General features: G+C 39.3%; 2 protein-coding genes across 3 annotated transcripts in view; one reads left to right on the forward strand and one right to left on the reverse strand.

Annotated features, from left to right (window-relative positions):
* Positions 1-1,487: 1,487 nt before the first annotated feature.
* On the reverse strand, positions 1,488-24,715 carry tmem248 (transmembrane protein 248). 2 transcript variants are annotated; one of them, XM_049591267.1, is made up of 7 exons: positions 24,351-24,715; positions 19,823-19,981; positions 17,749-18,037; positions 11,668-11,818; positions 10,232-10,415; positions 9,803-9,946; positions 1,488-6,761 (listed from the first exon to the last, which is right to left on the reverse strand). In XM_049591267.1, exons 1-7 carry the CDS (start codon positions 24,351-24,353, stop codon positions 6,741-6,743), a joined length of 951 nt encoding a protein of 316 aa, XP_049447224.1. In that variant the 5' UTR covers positions 24,354-24,715; the 3' UTR covers positions 1,488-6,740. The 2 variants fall into 2 exon arrangements, with proteins under 2 accessions (XP_049447224.1, XP_049447222.1); XM_049591265.1 differs by having other exon boundaries at positions 9,765-9,946.
* Positions 4,087-25,216, forward strand: part of lig3 (ligase III, DNA, ATP-dependent) — a 55,736-nt gene continuing 34,606 nt past the window's right edge. Inside the window, exons 1-2 of the mRNA XM_049591251.1 lie at positions 4,087-4,177; positions 12,614-12,630. Coding sequence (XP_049447208.1) covers positions 4,087-4,177; positions 12,614-12,630 — 108 coding nt within the window. The remainder of the gene's footprint in view (positions 4,178-12,613; positions 12,631-25,216) is intronic.

The raw sequence follows: 25,216 nt of genomic DNA on the forward strand, positions 1-25,216 counted from the left end.
CTGAAGCAGACCAGAACATTTGCACTAATACCTTCCCTTATATCTGCTGTACACATCAAAGCAATATGAATATCAAAATATGTATTTATTATAGAACTGGAGCTGTGAGGCATTTAAATACAAAGATTTCACACAGACAACTTTTTAAAATAAAGTTACTTTTACTTAAGCTAATATATGATGGTATGTTGGAACAGTTCATGCCATCACATTGATTAAGAAACTTTGTACACAATCAACAAAAGTAGTGCAATAAAGTAAAAATGAATAAAATGAGGAGTAAAATGCATTTTATGTTAATATGTAACAAATTCTGCAAAAATAAACTGTTAGAGATACATTAAAAATGAATTTTATTCACATTAAACCCTATAGACCTCAAGATTTCAAAATGTATCTTCCCTTAGAATATTTAAAAGAAATACTTTCTCCTGTTTTTACGCCTGCACAGCAGCCATAGCCGTGGCTGAAAGCATTGTGTTTTTGGGTTGATCGTCCATCCACCAGTCTGTCCATCCCATTCTTGTGAACGGGAAAGGGAATTTCTTCAAATTTGGCACAAACGTCCACTTGGACTCAACAAAGAACTGAATAGATTTTGGTGGTCCAAGGTCAACGTTTAAGGTCACTGTGACCTCGCCCGTTGCATTCTTGTGAACGTTATCTCAAGAACACTTTGAGGAAATTTCGTCATATTTGGCACAAACATTTACTTGTACTCAACGATGAACTGATTAAAATTTGGTGGTCACAGGTCACTGTGACCTTGCATCTCATTTTCATAAACATGATATCTCAAGAAGACCTTGAATGAATTTCCTTTAATTTGACACAAATGTCCACTTGGACTCAAGTATGAACTGATTAGAATTTGCTGGTCGAAGGTCAAAGTCACTGTGACCTCACAAAGCATGTTTTTGGCCATAATTCAGAAATTCATACATTAATTATGGCAAAATTTCACACAAATGTTTAATTGGGTAAAATGATTAAGCGATGACATCTTATATCCAAAAGGTCAAAGGTCAACTTCAGTGTGACATCATCATAACCTGCAAATGCACTCATTACTTAGTTATTTTAGATGAATGAATTCAGTGCCTTCTAAAGAATTTTCAAGGATCTGCAGGAACCCTGTATTAATTCACAGCTGAAATAATCCCCAACAGATGTAATATTTACTCCTGAGCTAAATATCTGTAAGCTGTTTGTAGATTTGCATCTTCAGTAGAAATCAGTGGACTTGGTTGCTTAGAGTCACAGACAAGTCTTTTTGGGGGTATCTGTTACCTAACAACATACACCATCCTTACCCTTTAACTCCTACGGAGAGAGCCTGAGCACTGGACTTCCAGCCCATATTTCCATGGCATTTTACTATCAGTCCCAGGAAATGAGTTCAATTAATGTGCTGTGGCAGATCATTAATCTCCCTGTGGAAACAGTGATGTGTGGCTGAGAGAAAGAGGCTCAGGGACAAAGTGATGTTGAACTTTAGAGACAGTTTATTTAAACTTGGATTCATTTACAGCAGTTCCACTGGAGAGGAAAAGGGTTCGAATGACGTCCTAGCCACATTAAACCTACGGTCCTATCTACTGTATGTACAGGGAGGAGGATGCAGCTCGATAGTGCAGAAGGCACAGAGTTGGCTTAATACTTGCCTGTAAGCGCTGCGAACATGACAGAAAGGATAACGAGGTGAAATGGCAGCCTTATATCGGAGACTTGTGTGTTTTGCTTAATGTCAAGCCCAGAACGCTGAGAGATGATGCAACTCAGGAGACCATGGCTCCTCTGTTTTTACTCCAGTCTGTAGTGATATAGTGGAGTAGTTGAAAAACCACCAACAGCCAAGCATCTGCTCCTTTTTCAAACCCATTTCTCGAAATGTACACTTCACAAGCACGGTAATGTGAGCTTCTCGTAGCTCCCATGTGATAAAATGAGCATTGCTTGGGTTTTATTTCTGTAAAGCTGGTGTGTTTTACAATATATGATATGTGAAAGAAAGAAAACTTAAATGAAACTGTACAATGTTAAGGCATTTCGCAATTATAGTGATGCAATCTAACCAAAGATGAACAAAATAAATCACACAAGGAGGGATAAGAAGCAGGGAAATGCGAGTCACCAACGTTAACTGTGATGGTTTGGCAAGAAAACGGCATGCTTCGTTCACATCTTCAACTCCTCATCACTCACACACACCCTGCCAAACCTCACACGCTCCCCAGCCAACACTCAAAATTTCCAACCGTCCAATAAGAGCTGCCAGATCTTCCAAAATAAAAGAAAAGCATGAGCCCCAGCGTGAAAGCACAGGAGCAAGTGATGACGATAGAAGCAGCAGATCCATGCTCAAATATGATACACATCATAATTAGGAAGACTTGTCCTAGCATCATTCAATATGGAAAGAAAAAGGTATCAACAACCTTCCACTCGTTCGCCAAGGAACACACGGAAATCAAACAATAAATGTACAAAGTGTTCGATACAATAATGTGACAAGAGATTCATTTCTGCCACGAAAAGGATAAACCTTATAATATATGAATACCACTCGAAACAAAAACACAATTCAAGTAAAGCCTTTTAAAACTGAAAAAACTACATCATAGTTTAAAATCACTTGGAATTCTTGCATCTCAGATTTAGATTATGCTGCTTATATAAAAAAGTACATTCAACAGGTACATCAATTATGGAACAAAATTATAACATAGAGGTAAGTAAAATGTATCAGTAATTGCTATTGAAAAAAAGTCGTACATAACAGGCGTTAAAGGTGGACTTAGACTGTTTTTATTCTCTTGGGAGGTTTGGATTTAACACGGCGTCTGCTCCAAGCAACGATCTGACAAATCTGATAATTAATAGATTTTATATTTGTGTCAAAACAGCACAGCAGGTAGTGGTCGGTGACTCAAAATTTAAACGTCAACAGCAATCTAATTAGAGCAGTTTGCGAATATAATTCAGTACATTTAAAATAAATGATTGTCAAAGTCTCAAAATATGAATGATGGAAAGCATAAATTCTTAAAGCTACAGTTGGTTTCAGCACAACACGAGTCACAAAAATTCAGGGAAATGTACTAAATTTTGCAGGAAGTCAGGGAGGTGCACTCGAGTAAATATAGATTTGAAAATTTAATAAATGCCTTTACATGTAGAAGTACTCTGCAAAACCTTTCATGAAAGTTTCAAGAAATTTATTGGTTTCATGGTTTTTGTTTGGTCGGTCATTCGACAGTGTTTCACTTAACTGAAGGTATTTAATCGTTAAAATTCAGGATAAAAATGTAAAGTAAGTGTGTTTCTGTAAAACTTTTAATGCCATCATTATACTGAAGATGCCTAATCTTAATAATTTACCTGTAAAAAAACTTTAAAACTCTTAAAAAAAAAAAAGGGTATTTCTCCGTAAAAACTTTAAGAAAAATGTTTGTAAATTTATTGGTTTTGCACTACTTTAATTTTTAAACATTTTGTTTAGCAGCAGCCTCTAAAAGCATTTGATAATTTAACTTTTTTTCTACAGTGTATCCTGTCAATACCGGGCGTTTTCAGATAATCACAGTCTAAGGCCGCCTTTATTTATCTAAACATTTCCCAAACTCACTTACACACATTTTGCACACCAAGCAAGTTTTTGCACGTTTTTGTTGTCCTACAAAATAATAAAAATTAAATGATTTAATCATAAATATATTACCATAGTTATACAAATATAATTATATACTAATATATAATTATATTTATTTTTAGAAGGAGTCAAACTGAAACAAAGTTTATATAGTTCAATATCAGACTGTTTACATGTGACCTTGGACAAAATAAAAAATAATCACAGGAGCAAATAAAAACAAAATGTGCAAGAAATATAAAGGTGCACTAACTATGCAAACACATGAACACGTGCAACTGATAATGATTCACTTAAAAATTAAAGCACAAGTAATTCAAAAGCATCCTAAAATATAATGACTCCAGGGCCACTTGACAATTTACATTAATAGGACAAAAATCACAAGTTTGATTTCAAACCACAGGCTCATCATAGGAAACAAAAAGAGAAGCATGGCTGTGGAAGAAGGGACCGGCGAGTTAATGTTGGAAGGAGAAAAGACGATCTCCTCCGTCTGTTTTCAAGCAAGCAAGTCCACTGTAGGTAAGGCAAGATAATGTTTCGCTTCATCCAGGTGCAACAAAGAAGTACTGAACATTTAGTGTCAAAGCCAAAACTACAAAACTGCTGCAGAGCGACAGGCAGCAAATTAAAAAACAAAAAACAAAAAACAAAACAAGAGGCAGGTGAGTGATGAAGCCACAGAGGAAGGAAAACAAAAGGCAGAAAAATCACATTGTTTAAGTGTGACAACATCTATTTGTCTTAAAGTAAAAAACAAAAACAATTTTCAACACGGACCACAGGAAGTTCCACAGCTTATTTAACTGCCATTAAAGTGGACTTACTGATAAGCCGAATAGGAGACAAACCGAGACAATGGGGCTCATTAACTTTACTGTTGGTGTTGTGTTCTGTTTATATATTAATGTGCACAGTGCAATCATCTAAATACTTTAATCCACCTTTACTGACACTGCAGACAAACAGGGAACATAGCTGATAATCTGGGACAGAGCTTATATAACTGGAGTTCTATTAAAGGTTCAATGTGTAAGATTTGGGGGGATTTAGTGGCATCTAGTGGTGAGGACTGCACTTTGCAAGCAGCTGAAACTTCTCCTGGTTAGTATTCCTTCAGTGTTTATTGGTCAGGAGGTTTTTAACGGGAGCCAATTATCCACAGAGGTCTCTTTCTCTCCAAAACAAACCGACCAGGCGATTTAAACCGGTAAAAACACTGAATAAAGCAGTTTCATGTTACAAATCAGCGTTTCTCCGACACTATTTGGCATGCCGGAGACGTGTCGCTAGCCTAGCGGCTTCTAATATGTGTTCTTTTTTTTCCTGATAACTTAAAATCCAGACGTTCAGGAGATTTACCGGGAGATAAATTATTTGCAGAGGTCTGAACAGCTAAAAGTGCAGAATAAAGCAGTTTCACGTTAAAACAATCAGTGTTTTTCCGGCGCACCCACTGCCGAGGGGCTGCTAATTATGGTAGCTGACTTAAAAACGCAAATACTGCTTTCTAGGGTCTACGGCTGCCCCCTAATAGTCCAGAAAGGTCATTAGTCAGAAACTCTATCAGGAGCTGCGTCTTGTCAAAATAAATCAAACCCTATATGACTGGACCATGTGGGAATTTAATTTGAAAGGACAGGCACAGGAAGTGGCCACGCTCAGCAGTCAGACAGGAGTCAGGTTAATTTCCAGGGCTGGTACCTGCGGTTATTCCACAGGCTAGTCAATAATATGTCAGGCAGGAAATCCAAAGTGTGGGATCATTTTGAGAAGGTGAAGGACGAACCCAAGGTGATATGTAAATTCATCTTCATTGGTCGACTACAAACATGACGTATCATCTGAAACATGGAAGTAGCTACATGCCCATTAGCCCACAGCGTCATTAACAGGCGGCTCGCTCAGTGTGTGACGTGCACTTGTAGATAAAATATAGGTCTATATTAATGAAGGTTCATTAGTACGCTTTTGTATTTCTCTATGAAACTAATATCGTAAACATGAGGGTGACTAGTCTACTAATGGCCCTAAATGACCATTATTGGTTGACTAGGAAAATTCTTTGTCTGAGGCAGCCCTACAAGAGTCAGTGTTTGGTTTGTCTGTTCTGGGCTACTGTAGAACCAACATGGTGATTTCTGTGGATGAGGATCTGCTCCCTCTAGATATTAACAGCTCATTCTGAGGTAACGAAAACACGCTGATTTCTATTTTTAGGTGATTACACACGAAAGAAAACATACTTATTATACTATATTCCATTTCTGCCAATTTTTGTCCTTAAATCCTGCACACTGAACCGTTATTTAATTCCTACGTTTGAACAGATTTAATGCGATGTCCAAATTCTGGTCAGACGTTTAATTACACTGTTTGTTGGGCCTAGTGCAGAGAAAAGTGCCAAATTCATTCCCTTCCCTTTTGAAGCTGCAGTGACAAGTGCATATTGAAGATTTAATTATAAATGTGTCGCAAGCATCTTATCCTCGAGCATTTATCTCGACCTGAGTAGTCAAGCATGTTTAGTGCACTTAAACACATTTCAAGGGACTAAACATCATGTTTTCTCATCATGGGAGATAAAAATACTTTGTTTACAGACGGTTCGGAGATATCCAAACACAACACGCTAAACTCATAACTGAACTCTGATAAATGCCAACGTGTCTTGTGACCCACTACTCTGTGGTTTTTCTTTTTTACTTGGTAAATGAGGCCGAATGACTACTAGAAAAATGGCTGTGTTGTTCTTGGATCTGGCCTTCTGCCGTGTTTATGTACTGCATGTTCTGACATGGCACAAGGGGACTCAGGCAAAAATAATAATAAACAAAGAGGAAAAAAAAAGGTTTTGCACAGAATATCAGAGTTCCTACAAATATTTACACGACAGATACAGGCACTTGTATATCTTTGGTTGGAAAAACCCAACATTGCAAGAGTAATGCATTCACAGAGCTTTTGTGTCCCTTATTTATTTCCAGGGTTCACTAGGCAACTGGTATGTTTATTTATATTTCTTCTGTTTCTTTGAGTTTGTCCATGTTACAGGTAAGTTCTGACATAGCTCTCTGATGTCTTTTTAACCCTCTGACAATGCCACCTGCAACACAAGAAATGGGTTTTAGTGCAGATTACAAACTCATAACAGGAATTACTGCATGTAGGTAAATCATCTTAAGCCCCATTTCCACTGAGCAGTATGGTTCAGTTCAGTTCAGTACACTTTTTTTTCCCGTTTCCACTGTGAAAAGTTGTGGATGGTACCAATGGACCCGTTCTGTACTGTCCCCATTTTTGGTCCCCCCCTCTGTTGGGGTACCTAGCACACAGAGCTGGTGGAGGTGGAGCTGTGAACACTGCAGTCTGTTCAGAAAATGTTGGCATGCAGCCTCATTCTGTGGACGATAAACCAGGTGCAGACTTCCATCTGTGTCACCGGTAGCGAGTGCTGGACAGAGCAGTGAGTGACAACAATCCCGCCCACATTTAAGGGAATGGTTTGCAGTGGAAACACTCTAGGGTCTAGGTACAATGTCTGAAGGGTTACTTCTGGTTCAAAAGGTACCATACTGCAAGTGGAAACAGGGCTATACATCCTTCACTGAAACAACACACACGTAATAAAGACAGGAGCAGTAAATTAGATGAATAGAAGGTGACAGAAAAGATTCTTTAAGTTTGATCAGATTTCGTGAGGTAATTTTGACCCAAGAAGCTACTGTGTTTACAACAGCGTGCAGTGCTGTTTGCAAAAGTGTCATTCTTGATATTACTATTAAAATGGTGACTTAATATAATATTTCAAATCTTAAAACTTAACAGCGCATAGGAACTCTAGGTCTCTTCAGTGAGTAATGAAGAAGCCACTGCTGTTAAGAAATCATTAAAATCATTTTTTGCAATCAACTGGAGAGTAAAGCCTCTAAAATGTCACTATTAAAGCAAAGAGCATCTCAACCCAGACGTTTCATTATCCCAAATTTAGCTCTGTGTAGCTAACATCTGCTCGATTTCAGCCAATAGCAGCTCTAAGTTAAGCTATTGCTGACGCAAACCCAACATTTCCTGCTGCTGCATCACATTAAAAGTTCCCATCCAGTAGTGTTGCACAGGGAAAAAATAAAACATTCAGACTGGTTTGATTTTGATCCAAACACCGGATCAGATCAATACACCAAATTTACCACCAGGTGTCACACTTTACTCTGCAGCTGCTTCCATGTGGAACGTAATGAGACTTAAGCCCCTTTTACACTGCCTGTTCAAGGTGGCAATATTGCGGCATAATGCCGCCGCCTTGTTCTGTATATAGGTATGATGGCTGAATGGGGGGACAGAGTTGTTGTTGTAGTAGCAGTGCCGAAACGGGCAGGACAGGACCATGAGCAGCACAGGTGTAACGTTTTGACGACGTGCTGTGTGCGTGACCCACCACAGGAGATTTTTAAAGTAGGTGTTAGCAGTTAGCGGCTAACTCAAAGAAAAACAATAGCTACCGTAAATGTCTGCAAATTGGGAAAATGATGACATTCGAGAGCTCCTTACCCTTTTTGCCATGTTTTGCCATTGTTATTGTTTGTAAAGAGCTGCCAACGTATGTTTATGTCTCCCTGGAGGCCGATGCTGTGGCATGACTTGTCACGCCTGTCACACCTCGTTTAATTCAGGGATGCCAGTATGTGGTCTAAGATCACATGCTGGAGTGGCATGATGCTACTGTTGTTGTTTGGTTGGTCCTGTGTAAAAATGCAAAGACGGCATTAAGGAGGGACTTTGTAGTGCGATCTACTGGTAAAGGGGGCTTGAGAGAGCCAATGACTGAGAGTGTAGAGACTCCAGTCCACTAGGTGGCGGTAATGCACCTCTATACTGGTTTACCAATTATCAATAAAGACTGAGAACCTAGAAGAGGCAGTGAGTGAAGCAGTGCTACCATCAGCAGGATGACTGACACACTTGCCTCGTCTGTTTTTCAGCTCACCCAATTTAAAATGTTGCCATATTGGTGCTGTTTTATTTTCTGAGACTAACTGCCATGGCTCTTCCTACTACCCCATAAAACATGAGAACTTTCTAGTGAACCTGTAGCGTGTGCATGTCCCCGCCTGCCACCTTTAGTGAAATTTGATCTCCTTTGAGTTGCTGGACTTGGCTCGGCAGTAAACGCTACATGGCCTGTCAGACACTTGTGGCTCTGTTCGTCAGTTTATGAACAAATACAGTATAATGTTAATCAAATTGTCATATTGCTTATTACTAATGCAATACAAGTTGGATTTAGCACTGTGCAGCCATCAGCATAGGTTGCTAATGTAGGCTAGTTGTAAATTTGCCAGAATGTGTCATAGGGACGAAAGCCAGTTCAGCCAGTTTACCTAAAATCAAACCAGTGTAACCACGCTGGCAAAACCAGAAATTGATCCAACTCTACCATCGAGCATATAAGCAGACGGCTTTTATTGTGAAGCAGCTAGGGAAAATGAAAAGTGATATCACTGAGTGAGCGGAGTTTAGTTCGTGGAGCTGTTCTTTGAGATGAACTGCAGAGCTTCAGCTTTGCCCTACCCCCACCTGCCTGTATTGAAAATGGTATAATTTGCTCTGTTATTCACACAGTGTGACACTCAAAACGCTGGGCCTGACTCAGATGATGAGTCACAGCCTGATGACCTATCTTAACATTGTGAATCCCCAAACTTGTGTGAGCTGGCTCCTCTACAGTGGCTGATAGAAGGTGTTGTGTGTATTGGGCCACAGCAAGCATTAAGACTGAAGAGGACAATCTTCCTTTATCACTGGGAACAAGATGCAACTACGCATAAATCAGCCACATCGAGGAGCACGTAACAATGTGCTGCCAGAGTTTATGGCTTTTGTGTGGCGAACGAAGTATAATCACTTTAATCATAACTAGTCAAAGAATAATTAGCAATTATGTTGATGTAGTATTAAGGGTAGTGTCAATATGTGATACTATAGAATGAATGTGCCAAGAAACAATTACACAGAGAAGTCCACATATTTTGGACAGTTAGAGAGTCAGCAGAGTGATTGGATCATGTCTTTGACCAATCACTGGTCATCAATGCTTTGCTGGAGCTACCTGTTCTCGTCATATAGCACTGCTGGTGTCTGTTGTACCTTCTCAGGGCAGAAGTCGGGGTTGGTTTGCCGTACTTTGCCAGGCCGCCCCTTGATGACTGCATAGCAGAACATAGTGATGACCATGACAAACAGGAAGTAGCTCGTGTGCATCAGGTGCAGGTTGATGAGGGAACGGTCGTCCTGGTGGGAAAGAGTTTAAAAGACATTAATAAATATCAGAGTAACTGCAGGTTTGGCATTTACATTCCTACATATCATAGGGTGCATCTCAGTAGGTGTGCAGTTTATTACTTTCTTGGATCGAACTTAATGGAGTCCTTCACCTGCATAATGATCATTTGGATTAATTACCCCCTGTGAACGTTAACTTAGACATGGGAATAACAACATTACACACTAGGACCAGGAAGTCTGTAAATTAAAACCTGTCAATTGTTGTAGAAAAAAAGGCGGGCAGTGACTCACATCAGGAACGATGACAGTAAGCTTTGGGTTGAGTGCGTGGTACACCTTGCCGATGGCTCCTTTGTAACACCAGAAGGGGTTGTAGTCCTGACTGTACTTGGTATCAGAGTCGCGGACTGTGGTGAACACCTTGTACCAAGATGTGGCATTGGTGTATGTCTCTGGCACGCAGTGTGGCGGCTGCCTACAAACCAAAACAAAGAGCAATGTCTGTTGACTGCTGTCATTGAACGCTTCACATTATGTTGGTTATGACCGCAGAAAATGATATCTGAAATCTGACCCCAAGGGGAAAAAAAAAAAATCACTGTGGGCTCAATCTTAAAGCCCTGAAACATCAAGCAAACTGCCATCCGTCAATGTTAGGCCATTGGCCCTCATCTGCTTTTTTATGACTGATTTGGCATGTTGAATCGTTAGGGGAAACAGCAGAGCCCATCAGTGAATGAAATCACTCTTAAAGGCAGTTTAGCTCAGCGCACAAGAAGAGAAACGGAAGTGAGGAAAGTAAACAGCTAAAGTCGAGGGAGTGAGACAAAAGGTAAAATTATTTTTCTATAGCCATTGAGCTCTTTAGCAGAAACCTTTCATTACTGCTTGTGTTATTGTTCACTGGCACACGGTAAATATCTCTGTTCTTTTAACACTGGATTGTGTTGTTAATGTGCTAAATGGCTAATTAGCATCAAGACAACCTTCTGGTTTCCCTTTTTTGAATGACGATTACAGACTACCACTGTCAGCTGGTGCGGAGAGTTATTTCCTCTCATGCAGGCAAAGAACATACGTGCTGGTTGACTGTTGGCCGTAGTCTTTGCGGTGTGTTCATGTGCAACTTTTTGGCTAGGACACAGGCAACACAATGTGATGCAACAGTTGGCTTCCGTTGCTGCTAGTTCTCTGAAGTAGGTTTAGTGTGTCTGGGTTGAACACCCAGCGCACAGCGCAGCAAACTTGATTGTTTGTTTCATTCTGATGCAGTTGTCACTTTCACAACCAGCGTACACAGTGTCGGTAATAGCAGTAGTAGTAGTTCATTATTTATTTCGGAAGCTAAAAGTTATGTTCTGTTTCCACTGTCAAGCTTATCAATACAATTTCTAGTTTTGCTGCTTAAATGTGCTGCAGTGACTGTTCTTACTGCATGACTCTTTGCAGAAAACTGCTCACTCCTCCAATTTGCCGGATCTACCATCCAAATAGCAGTGCGCCAGGTGTAGGTGATCGATCTGAAAATATTTTTTTTCTCAGAGACCATATCACCAACTAACTGCTATGACTAGACATTGTTCAAAAGCACAAAATATTGTCACAAATGATATGAAGGTATTGAGTCAAAAACTTTGGGATACTGTATTTCATTTTGTCGGTGTCGCCCAGCTCTCGGCAGAGATATAAAGTGTGTCCTGATGAGTCAGGGAGGCAGTCCAACTCACACTGTGACTGGGAAGATATTGCTGGCCGCTGTGATGGTCATGCAAGTGCTGAACACCACCTGCTCGCAGTGGCCGTGCAGTACACACTCGTCTGAGTTCCAGGATACAGGCAGGGTGAAAGTGATGTTTATTTCTTCATGGGCTTCTCGGCCTACACACAAAAACATGTGAAAATACAATGAGAGCATTTCAGATTCTTAGGAAATTAACATGAGAGAAAAATCTTACTGTGAACATTTGTTGCTTTTAGGCAGAGCTACATTTCTACGAAACTCATCGATGAGCACAATTCACAGGCATGTAACCTGCATATCTACATCCCCCTCTGTTTTTATTGACATGAGAACAATGACCTGCAAGATCAGGTGTTAAAGAGAGATGCCTCTTAGCTCTGAGGCAATTATTAGAGCCCAGAACAGGCTAAACAGCATGCATACAACTCCTACAGCGGGAAACCAAGCAGAGCCAAAGCAGCACTATTTGATAGCATACCAAGCTACTCCCCTGATAACGAATGATAGGCTGATTTTGCAGGCGTATGCAATATTTATCAAACTGCAAAGGGGATTAGAGGATTATCAGTCAAACTGAGTGGACTCCTGGGTGTGACTGAGGATAGATGTGGTTGTGTTAACACGAGTGCACATCCTAAGGGAGACAAGCATGGACAGTGAGTCTCCGGTTCTCACAGGCAAAGTCAAACAGCTGACAGGGAATTTGCATTTCTTCATTTTCATATTCATTAAATTTTTCCAGTCATACCTGATAGAGGTTATTTTCTCTAGAAATGTAATTTGATCTTACAGCTCAGTACATTCCACAATGACTCCAGTGACATCCAATCCTAGCAAAACTCCTGTGACCCTCTGATACCACATGAAGTACAATGTTTGTCAATTTTGGAAAATGCGGAGGTGTTGGTTTACTTTCAACACATAACATAAAGGATGTAGACTTAAAAGTATTAGAAAACTTTAAACAGGCATGAATCAAGATGAACATTTACACAGAAAAGCTACCCCAGTGTCAAAATAATTTTTAATATACAATATATTAGGGATGCGCCAATCTGATACTGATATTGGACCGACACTGACTGATCTAGGGATGCACGATAATATCGGCAAGTCATCTATATTGGCCAATATTGGCTTTAAAATGAAATATCGTAATCGGCCAACATGCTGATAATATCAGTACGTCACTGGCCAATATCGGCTTTAAAATGAATCAGAATTGGCCAACACACTTTCTTGTTTTGCAGAATGAATGATTATTATATACAATGAAAAGCATTATATTGTATGTCTCCATCTGCAGTATGCCTGCATAATATGATGTTAATTCCACTACAGAAGAGACCTGATGATCACTAAAATTAGGTGGGGAAAAAAAGTGGATACATCGATATCAATATCAGTAATCGGTCAAATGAGTTGCTACATATCAGCATATCGGAAACAAATCCAATATCATACATTCCTAGACTGATCGATGACAATAGGAGTGATCTTTCCTTTTCAATTCTAAATTTACAGTTTGAGCTGCAACTCAAATCCCTATTTGGACAATTTTTTTGCTAAGAATTTTTGTTTATTTATTTAATGTGTGGTATTTATTAGGTTTGTTGCTGCGTTTACAAAGTTTACAGATAAACTGTGATTCCTGTTAACTGTAAAGATTTGACCATGACCAAGGGGTTCCTACTAGGGGAGGGTAATATGGCCCTAAAATAATAAAATGATATTTCATGGTATATTTGCGATAACGATATTCTTGACGATATGACAAATTAGTTAAAAAAAAAAAAAGTGTTACTAACTCATGAACATAGAATTGCAACAAAATCAGTGATATAGTTTTACAGTTTGCCTTCAAATATTCAGTAAAAACTAAAATGATCTCTCATTTCTTTAGTTTGTGAACAACAACAGTAACTGTGAGATTCAGATTCTGTTGCAATATTAATAGTTCAACAAAATAAAATCAACCAAAAATTACACATTTAAACAGCTCCCAAATACAAAACATGTCCCGTGGGATCTATATATATATATATAAATCAACAGGTGATTTCCTTCTTTCAGTAAAATCCTAAATGTTTGAGTTGTTGTTTTTTTTCCACCTGGACCTTTATGCTCTGCCATTTCTCCTCTAATCATCATGCTGTAACCTGTGACAGGCTGTTATGATACCACAACTATCACACATTCACATATATGGAATTTTTTGTGGAGCCGCGAGCATCACGTAGGTTTACATTACCAAAGGTTTATGACAAAATCACTTGACCACACAGACTCCTGTGTGCACATGGTGAGAGAGGAGAGGGAGAGGCATTGTGCTGCTGCCAGAGGAGCCACTGAATGAGTTCCCTCTGAGCGGTAAGTCACTAAAAGAGTCTGAGAAGTCCGGGGCTGTTCATAAAACATTCAGGACGCCACAGTTTATTCCACACTTCTGAAGCTGCTCCTCTTTTTGGAACCACCGCAGAGTCTGTAGTAATTTTGCTTTCAGTCATGCTTGTCGCTCAGTATGACATCAATATGTCGAGAAGTTGAAATATTACGAGTATCACAATATGAATTTTTCAAATTCATCATATTAAAAATTATACCAGTATTATCATGAGCAAGATGATACGGCACACCCCTAATTCCTACAGTTAAAGCTAGACTTTTCCCAACTTTTTTGACGACACTTGGAATAAAATTTAATTCCAATGTTAAAATAATGAAAATTGAAGGAAAAAAACATGAAGGGACACTAATTACTTGAGATTAGGAACAATGTTGTAACATAAAATTACTCATGACGGAGATGAGAGCAGAACAGAATTGGGAAACACCTGCCGTTTATTGGCCGGTTTTCTTGGCAATTTCATGTTTCTCACAATGCATGTGGGAATCCACTGCCTTGATGTCCACCTTGCTGAGGTTGAATTCTTTTTTTGCATAAAACACACCAAGTCTTGTATGCAATGCCTTGTTTCAGCAATGCTGCAAAATCTTGGTTGACCCTCTGAAACCTGAGCACATTGGCTTGATTTCTTTCAAAAGCATAGGAAGAAGGCAATGAGCAACGAAAGAAGAAATGACCCAAAAAAATTAGTTAGTAAAGTAAAAAGTTAGTAAAAAGAGCAAAATTAGAAACAAGAAAATTAGTAAAAAGAAATGAATAAAGTTAAAAACAAACAGAGGGAAATGACCTGGAAATGACCAGAAATTAAAAATTATAATTATATTTAATAAAATTATATTTATTTATATTTAATAATTATATATAATTCTGTAACATAATTTTAAAAGAGAGCAATAAATACAGTTTTTTTTCCTCTAGGTTTTTTCTTTCTTTCTTTATTTTTTTGGCAATTTGAGGAACATTTCCTACCAAGTAGCTCATTGCCTTTCCCCCCAAAATCCTATTGGTGAAGTCTTGCAGTATATGCTGGTCTGTTTAACAAAAAAATTGTATACATATTCATACACAATACTTTTTTAAATACTATTATAATTTTACTACTACTAATAATATCTACTATAATTAAAGAAAAGCTGTTATGAACAATTAATTGACTTTGCGAGGTTCCTTGAAAAGAGGAAGTCAACATGTCTTGGTACACTCTGTTCACCTCCTGTCAATTTACACAGGACTGTTTGCTCGGTGCAACAAAACATTTGCATAGCTCCGTATTGACTTTGTTCATCCAGTCTAGTGGCTTTCACATTTAAGACAAGGGTACATGTTGTTGGCCAGCTGCTAATCCTGTAACAACAATATAACAGCACCATAAAGTGGAAGACAAACAAGGGAAGGACTGTCTTTGGAAAATTCAGCATATGAGAGTCATATACATTCAGGAACAACAGCGAGATATTGATTTGGAAAGGGGAGAGATAGTCAGAGCAAATCAGCGTTAATCACAACAGAGCAGGTGTTTGAGGCTGGAATGTCCTCAAAGGAAGGAGCCAAAAAACACCGATAAAGCCAATTCCAGTGGGATTAATATTAGTGACTACAAGTGCTGTGATAAATAAAACTACCTGACCTTAAATAGAGATAGAGATGTAAGTTTTCTCTGTTGTTAGAGTGTTGAATAACATGTTGAAATGCACTCATTATACGTATCCTAACAAAGTTTGTGTTGGAGAGCACTTATGGACACGGAAACAGATTTAATGAAAATAAAAATCTATATGACTGGACCATGTGGGAATTTAATTTGAAAAGACAGACACAGGAAGTGGCCACGCTCAGCAGTCAGACAGGAGTCAGGTTACAAACTAATCACAGCCAACAGATATCTTTCCCTTCTTCTGTGAATATTCAGTCTGATAAATACGGAAAAGTTAATCATGTTAGTGCAGGGCTACCCAGAGCTTTACATATGTCCCACTGACAATAGGCCTACACACTTATAAACAGCGCCTGGAAGAAGATCAGCTCTGCACTCAGGATCTCAGGTAAATAGGCTATATGATGCTTGTTAAGGTTGCTCAGCAACGTCAGACACAACCTGCCGCTATACACTCTTGACAGCTGAATCAGAAAAGACCATGAGGGTAGCGCCCAGATTGACTGACTCCTGTTTCTGTTCCTTTTCTGAAGATCCACAGTTCTCACACGAGGTAGGTAAAAAGTTGAACGAGGTTTATTGAGAATACAAAAAAGGCAAAAAAAAAAAAAAAAAAAAAAAAAAAAAAGGTTGGCCAAGTCCTTCCAAACTTATATCTTGTACAGTCCATTACCAACTCAAAGTCCTATATCTATACATTTTCATGCATTACCTGTTGTTATACTACAACACTGTGTGACACGGTCAAAAACTTACTACGATCCGAATCAAACTTTGTGTTGTCTTTTACACACAACGAAGTCGACAGTCTCCTTTTGCCATGCGCACTAAACTACCTTACTGCACCACACCTGGCGTAAATAACCTGTGCCTGTATATAGAAATGGTATACAGAAAATAGTATACAGTAAAAGAAGTACACAGAAATGGTTGTGCAAACTTAGATGATAGCATAACCTTTTTACAGATATATTTACCAAATATCAACATGTGTTTAAGTGTCTTTTACAGTTGTTATGTTGGGACAACATTACAATTAATCATCTGTCCACTAAACTGGACAATGTATATTTGTTCATATTTTTCTCTTGTACATATTTTTTTTCTATTATATTCTATTGATATATATTTTATTGCTATTGTTGTTTCTTGTTGCACTGACTGGAGTGGCACCTTAATTTCATTGTACACACAATGACAATAAAGGCTATTCTATTCCAACATGCATGGCTGGCAACTTTGTTGTTGTTGAAAAAGCATCTGCAGTAACTTTTTTGGCTTTAAATCAACCGATTTACATTATTAGAATGTAACTGGCACATTTTGTAACAAACATTATTTTTGAGGAAAATGTTCATTTTAAAAAAATTTACAGATAGACAGGGGAGGCGTGTGTAGGGGCTGAGCAGTCAAGAGGAAGGAGCTGAATAAGTGAAGGAGGGAGGAGTAAAAAGAGAGGGGAGAGGCCAAGGAGTCAGGAGCAAGGGTCAATTTTACACTGCATTAAACAGTATTAGAATACGTTTTTGTCATGTCTAAAGAGGAATTTAAAAAATCTTGACTGTGGTGGTCATTATTCATGCATGAAAGGGGTGATATATCCACAACCTGTGGCCGTGAGGCATTATTTTTTAAAACGGTTAATAAAGGCTTTATTTTATGGTACAATTGCACGTCTTTCAAACTACAGCTGTTTTGTTTAGACGTTTGGCTACACTGTTGGTGACAAGAAATGTTGTGTGTGAATTTTTTTCAGGAAGCGGACTGGTGTGAGAGATTTGTGGGATTTTTCCCCAAAATCAATTTTGACAAACTGCGCAATCATCTGTTACGAATTCTGTGGTTTTGACTTGCTGCTGCTGTATCTCTGACTTTTAAAAAACATTTCAATATTTATTTGTCCCCGTTCACAGCCCTAATGATTTCCTGTTAAACACAAAGTGCTTTTTTCTGAACAGTGACTACGGGACAAACACAAACCAGCGATGATGAGAAAGAGAACCTACCAGACAGGCCAACTTGCTGCCCCAGCACTGTGGCGTACAGGTGAGTGATATTGCGAGAGTACCCTCCAAACGGGCGCTGGGGGTCCAGCGTGAGGGTGATGGGGACTGAGATGTTGATGGGACCCGAGTCCTCCAGCAGGAGGGGAACCTGGGTGCTGGAACGAGCTTGGCCACTGGTCACGACCATGCTCTCTGGTGTGGTCGACTCGTTCAGACCATGCTTTATTGTTTCGTTCTCTGACACACAAAAATCCAGCTCATTGAAGCGCAGCAGAAAGGTGTTCCAGTCCTGAAAGAGGAAGTGTGTTTTAGTTGTTGAACCTGTTAGAATATGTTGAGAATACTCAAGCAAGTGGGTGTTAAATTGGGACCCTGCCAATACCAGTAAATCACTTCTTTTGATACCTTTATTTTTTCTACTTCGTTTGACACCCATCATGTGAATGGAAGAATTCAGTTGCATAAAATGCCACCAGGCACCACCGGTGTGTAGAAAAGCTAAACTGTCAAGTGTGTTGGTCACATGTTGGTGAAGATTCTGTCATCTAGGTCATGGTAATTATAAGTGCTATATCGTAAGCAACTGGATTTGCTTGAGTTTCTTGAAGACATTTCACCTCTTATACAAGAGGCTTCTTCAGTTCTGAAGCCCAGTTCAGACCAAAGATTCGAAGTTGAAACAGGAAACTATTTGCAACGCGCTGTTCTGCAACGTTGTAAAAACGGTTCACACCAATGCAAGTAGATGAGATGGTGTATCATCTCTAGTCAACAACTCTCTGTAGTTGGGTTCTGAATTGCAGCTATTCAGGTTTATTTTGTGGCCGAATACAATTTGTAGCCTCTTAAAAAATGAATGAGGATAGTGATAGTGAGATACTGGATACAGCTGCATTTATAGTAGTGATGAAATGGTGAAAAACCCAACGTCCGACACCAGCACACTGTGAGGACGGAAACAGAGGGCTCAGCAGGGACGGAGCACCTGGCACAGCAAGCGAACACAGTCTGGCTGTCGCTGTCTGTGGCCATTTTGACTTGACCAGCGGATTTCATTACAAGTCAATTGGCTGCTGAAACAGGTGACGTGCTTTACGTTCTAAAACCAGCTGCCGGTGATTTGACCAGCTGAGTTACAGGTGACGCCTTCAGTCGGCGTGAGTCGAGCTCAGACTAGGTTTCGTCTCGTCGTGAATCTTTGGTCTGAACTGGGCTTAATGGACTGGTGCGGTGTCACAGGCAGAGAGTTTAAAGCCTGCAACACCAGTCTGTTAGAACTGAAGAAGCCTCTTGGATGAGAGGTGATACGTCTTCAAGAAACTCAAGCAAGTCCAGTTGCCTACGATACAGCACTTAAGAAGTGTTTTGGTGGCATGCTGACCCGCCAACTCTGTCAAATCACACTGCTCAACTTAACTACACCAGAGACTGTGTGTGGGTTGTAGCTGCTGCAACAGGGGGCCAAACACACGTCACATTAAACTGAGGAATGCTTGTGGTGACTGACTGAAAACAAAACCATATAAATAGTCATTTTCTCATGGATCAAATGCAGGTATTTTTTGACTGGAGAAGTTTCAATACCACTTGGCACTCTCGCAAACATACGCAGCCCAAATCTCAACCTACTTATTCTATATCCACTGGTACCTTTACAATCCATCCATTTCATTTTATTTGCATATGGTTCCGATGCAGAGCCACATGCAAAGGTATATTTCCATGTATTGTGAACTGGAAGTCCTCTGTTTTTGCACTGACTGGTTTTGTTTTGACTTTTACTTTCTCCAATTTAATCTTTGCAGTCATGTATACTTGATTTGGTATTTGTTATATTAAAACAAGCTTCTTTTAGCCCTACAAACTGAACTGGGTGAGACGAGGTCACAGCGTGAATGCAACATGTTCCAAAAGTTTGGGCAAATACATCCTTGTGGCACAAAGCACATCATAAAGGTCACGACCTGACATTTAGCATCAGCGGCGCCCACGCTTTACTGGTACCTGAGAGGTTTTTAATGGAGCAGACTGTGTAATTTCATCTCTTTTAAAGAACCGTGTGGGTGTGACTCACCTCTGTCAACTCTGGAGACTTGATCTCCTTAATCTTGAAGAAATACCCGATGGTCAGGAAGGCGATGGCTACTGCACTGACACTGATCATAAAAATGACCAGCGGTGGACGGTTGTTGATGTAGCTTCTCAGGTTCTCTATAGGATTTAACAGGTACACCTGCATGTGGACAAATACACAACATGCCAACATTTAGGCATTAATCTCATGTGTCACAGGGATTTCTAACAACAGTGGTAAATAATTAGCAGGCACAGACACTTTGAATCTTTACCTGTACTCATGTACTCATTATAAAACCTGAACAATGGATCATAACAGTCTGGGTCTAATATTGACTCTCAAAACTTAAGTCTGTTTTAGGTTAAACTAAAATATTTAAAGGTAAACTATGCAGGATTGTCAGTGACTGTTTGTAAACATGCTTGCCGGCCCTAGATTCACCTCGCTGTATTTGTGTTTTTTGGCGCTGTGCCGATTGGATGCCTGCTGCGTACAGTCTGGCACCTGGTCACTAACCCTGACCTTGCCTGTGGGGCTACACGCCCATAATCGTCCCAAACATGGAAAATAAGAAAATACAAGCAGAGGGCAGAGTGTCTGCAGAAAATTACACCGTCAAACACTTTCAGTGGGTCAGAAGTGATGATTGAGGGGGATTACCTCTGTATGAGTCTATACAGTGTTTTGTTTTGTTTTGGTTTTTTTTCATTTTAAAAAACAAACTAATGAAACTGGCCTGGACAAAAATGATGGTACCCCTAGAGAAGATTGAAAATAATTTGACCATAGGGACATGTTAAACTAAGGTGTGTCCATTAATTAGCATCACAGGTGTCTTCAAACTTGTAATAAGTCAGTCTGCCTATTTAAAGGGTGAAAAGTAGTCACTGTGCTGTTTGGTATCATGGTGTGTACTACACTGAACATGGACCACAGAAAGCTAAGGAGATAGTTGTCACAAGAGATTAGAAAGAAAATTATAGACAAGCATGTTAAAGGTAAAGGCTATAAGACCATCTCCAAGCAGCTTGATGTTCCTGTGACCACAGTTGCACATGTTATTCAGAGGTTTAAGGTCCACGGGACTGTAGCCAACCTCCCTGGACATGGCCGCAAGAGGAAAATTGATGACAAATTGAAGAGACAGATAATACGAATGGTAACCAAAGAGCCCAGAACAACTTCCAAAGAGATTAGAGGTGAACTCCAAGGTCAAGGTACATCAGTGTCAGATCGCACCATCCGTCGCTGTTTGAGCCAAAGTGGACTGAATGGGAGACGTGGAGGAAACCACTGTTGAAAGCAAATCATAAAAAACCAAGACTGGAATTTGCCAAAATGCATATTGACAAGCCACAAAGCTTCTGGGAAAATGTCCTTTGGACAGAAGAGACAAAACTGGAGCTTTTTGACAAGTCACATCAACTCTTTGTTCAAAGATACAAAAATGAAACATACAAAGAAAAGAGCACGGTACCAACTGTGAAACATGGAGGCTGAGTGATGTACTGGGGCTGCTTTGTTGTATCTGGCACAGGGTGTCTTGAATCTGTGCAAGGTGCATTGAAATCTCAAGACTATCAAGGCATTCTGGAGCGAAACATGCTGCCCAGTGTCAGAAAGCTTGATCTCAGTCGCAGGTCATAGGTCCTTCAACAGGATAATGACCCAAAACACATAGCTAAAAACACCCAAGAATGGCTGAGAACAAAACATTGGACTGTTCTGAAGTGGCCTTCTATGAGCCCTGATCTAAATCCTATTGAACATATGTGGAAAGAGCTGAAACATGCAGTCTTGAGAAGGCACCATTCAAACCTGAGACAGCTAGAGCAGTTTGCTCATGAGGAGTGGGCCAAAATACCTGTCGACAGGTGCAGAAGTCTCATTGAGAGTTACAGAAATCGCCTGATGGCAGTGATTGCCTCAAAAGGTTGTGAAACAAAATGTTAAGTCAAGGGTACCATCATTTTTGTCCAGGCCAGTTTCATTAGTTTGTTTTTTCAAATTATTCTGTTGAACCACAACTCTAAAACAATGTCTGATTTTCATTAGGTGATTTTCAGTAATTTTTTATTTATTATTACTTTTGCCAGTTTCAAGTTATTTCAGTGACCATTGTGGGGTTTTCTATCTTTAATAGAAGGGTACCAACAATTTTGTCCACATGTGTACTTTTAAAAAGTGATGCATTAATAAATGGGCCAGAAAATGTGGTAGAAAGTGTGTAGCCATCTGGAATATCAGAGATTTGAATTAGATTTAGGGTTGAAATTACACAAAAATCAGAGGTAGTTTATGCTGAATTGTCAGTATCTGATGACTGCTTACAGATTTTACATGGTTACTAATGACATGTAAACAGTATATTATGTATTGTGCCTGATTAAGGTTCTTTCACCCTTTGAAACCTGGAGCAATGTCACTTTTCTTGTGCCGCTTTCTACGGAAGCGTATTGCATTCCCTTGACAAATAAAAAAGCCCTGTTTTTCTGAGTATAATTAGTAGAATTTTTTTTATCAGTAAGGGTAAGGCACGTAATTAGTTACATATGATAATCTAGCTATGTTTTCGACTGCATCCTTCTAGTGTAGGCCTATCGCTCAATGTAACAGGTTAGGTTATTTTTTTTTTGGGTGTAATTTCCTCTTTTGTTGCTAATGCCTTCTTCCCATGTTTTCCATGGTTTCCAAGGGTTAAATGTACTTCATAAAGTGATACTTTAAGGATAAACTGAGCAAGGATTAAATCTAATCTCAACAATAACAATATTCTAGCTTGCAGTGTTGACGATGATGTGGTGAAGTTCCTTGTAAATCAAAGTGAGCAGATTTGATTATTAATTCAGTCACAGTTAATCAAATTACAAATAGGGTTGCAGCAATAAACTGGTTTTAGGGTATAACGTATTATAAGAGTTGACAGTAATCATACCATGTACATTTGCTTATCTACGATTTTGGAAAGAAAAAGCAATGCAACTGAATGGAGAATCTCACATTTATTTCAGTTATTTTCAAACAGGGAGACTTTGTACACATACTTCCATTAACAAAATGGTTTCAAGTTTAATTTATATTTTCATTCCTTTAAGGGTCGTTCTGACACCATAATATAAACTGTACTACCGTGACACATATTATGTTATAAACAAGCACAGAGCTTTCCAGCTATTAGCAAATTGTACCTAACAAGATTAAATGTTAATGTCTCAGGGTTTAGCTCAGTTTGTCTTGCATCTTAAAACTTAACCTGTGATGTGACCTGCAGGCAATGACTCTCCTCATCAGCAGAGAGGACAACAGGACCGACACTGACTGATGTCTGAGTTGTTTAATCTTATAGTTCACTCAGTATTGTGATTTCAGGAGTATGATTCACTTTATTAACATTTTAGTTTCCAGTGAGATATTGAGTTTATATTGTGACTTTGCAGTTTTAATATTACTGTCGCTGTTCTAGAAACATCATTTAGTTATGATATAATTAGTTACTCTGTGCCTACTCTTTTTAAAATGATTCCTTGTTAAATTTACAGTATTAGTGCTCTGAGAATCTCTTTCATATTCTAGCAAAAATTGGTATTATAACTGAAATATATCCAATTAAATTGAGTTGAATGGGAAATCGAATCTAAGCGGGACCTTGTGAATGGAAATCGAGGACATCAGTGGTGATACCCAGCCCTAGCCCTAGTTTACATGTGTACTTTTTTGTATTGTTTGCTGCTTTCCTTTTCCCTGTATTTTGTCTGAACTGGACGTTACTGTATCTCGCCTCTATGTTGGATACAGATTGCTGCCTTTGCAATGTGCACATTATCTGTCCTTAAAAAAAAAAAAAAACCAAACAAAAAAAACAAGAGAGACTTTAAAAAATAGTCTCCTCTGCCCACAGTCTGACGTGTCTTTTTTTTTTTTTTTTTTTTTTAAAGTGTTATTACAAATAATTTCTGCATGTGTGTGAGCTGTCCTGACAGACATCTCGTCATCACTGCTCACTCAGTACACACTATAGCTACCTGCCTGTGTATGACCTTTAGCCATAATCTTTAAGGCAACATACTTCACGTTCAGGACATGAAGGAAGACTGGTTTTCCAACTTCTACTTGTGACTTTCCCTCCTCCAAAATACCAAGAGTGTTTGCAGCGTTCAGTAACAATTCAAGAGTTGACGCTTAGTTGGAACAAAATGTATATACCCTTATTTATCATCCAATATGGAGCTCCTTACTCCAAACAGGCTGCAAATCACGCTATGCAACGTGAAAACATTTGGTATTAAATAAGATATCTATAACTTGAAAGTGCTTTTAACGAGACGCTGTGTTTGGTTTTCTCCATGCCAGAGACCGCAGCCAGGTGACAGGAGCTGTCAACCTTGTAGCACGATAAGCTAGCTACCTGGCCCTCTGACAATGGTTCCAAGATGTGACAACAGTGTGACAAATGTGACATAGTAGGGATCGGACTGTAACACAGAAGAAATAGCCGGCTACATGTAACAAAGCAACACATACGCACCATTTTTTCTTTCTGTGCATGCGACGGATGCTAGCTGGGAGGTTCGTTGCGGGCCACAATAAGGCAGCAGTTTAGCTAGCAAGCTAGCTCCGCTGCGAAGCTAGCCTGTAACGTTACTGCTCGCTAGCTTGCTCGCTTGTCCCGAAGCTAGTCCCTCCTGAAGATGCAGCTGAAGAGCAAAAGTCGGTGTTCGGTGGAGACAGCCAGACTTTCAGCGTAAAAAGCACCACGTATCCTCCTTCCCATTCTTTGCTCTATAGTTCACTGCAGCTCTGATGAGAAATAGCTCTTGCGTACAGCCTGGAATAACGTCAATACTGTAGCTGGATCCTCCCCGCCGACATCTCCGCGTACCCGCACTGCGAAGTAGAAGCGTCGTAGCGCCGCCTTTTCGGTATTTCCGTAGAATGTACGCTCGAAATTGCTCGTCCGCGCATTGAGTGACGCTGCCCCGTACGCCGTATGCGTAGACGACGAAAGAACGTTCAGCGTGTTTACAAAATGTTGAGGGCTTTTGCTGCATTCACGTACCCTCGGAAATATAAGTGCAACGGGGTTTGCGCAACTGACGTCTTTATAGGCTTGTTTCTTGGTTTTCACAGTGGATGAAGCACCTGAAAGCAACACTCGAGTATAAGTACAGATATTTTACCAGAAAATGACTTTGGTAGAAGTTAAAGTCACCAATAATAATAATAACGATAATAATAATAATAATAATAATAATAATAATCGTATTCGTGATAATAGTAATAATAATCTGGAACATTTTTGTGAATTTTATTTATTTTATGTTGTGCAGTGAGTTTGTGACAATTTTGTTTTTCTTACACTGTTTTTGTCCTAATTTTGGGTTGATATTTAAT

This window comes from Epinephelus fuscoguttatus, linkage group LG12 (assembly GCF_011397635.1).
Source record: "Epinephelus fuscoguttatus linkage group LG12, E.fuscoguttatus.final_Chr_v1".
In the NCBI taxonomy this organism is placed as follows: domain Eukaryota; kingdom Metazoa; phylum Chordata; class Actinopteri; order Perciformes; family Serranidae; genus Epinephelus; species Epinephelus fuscoguttatus.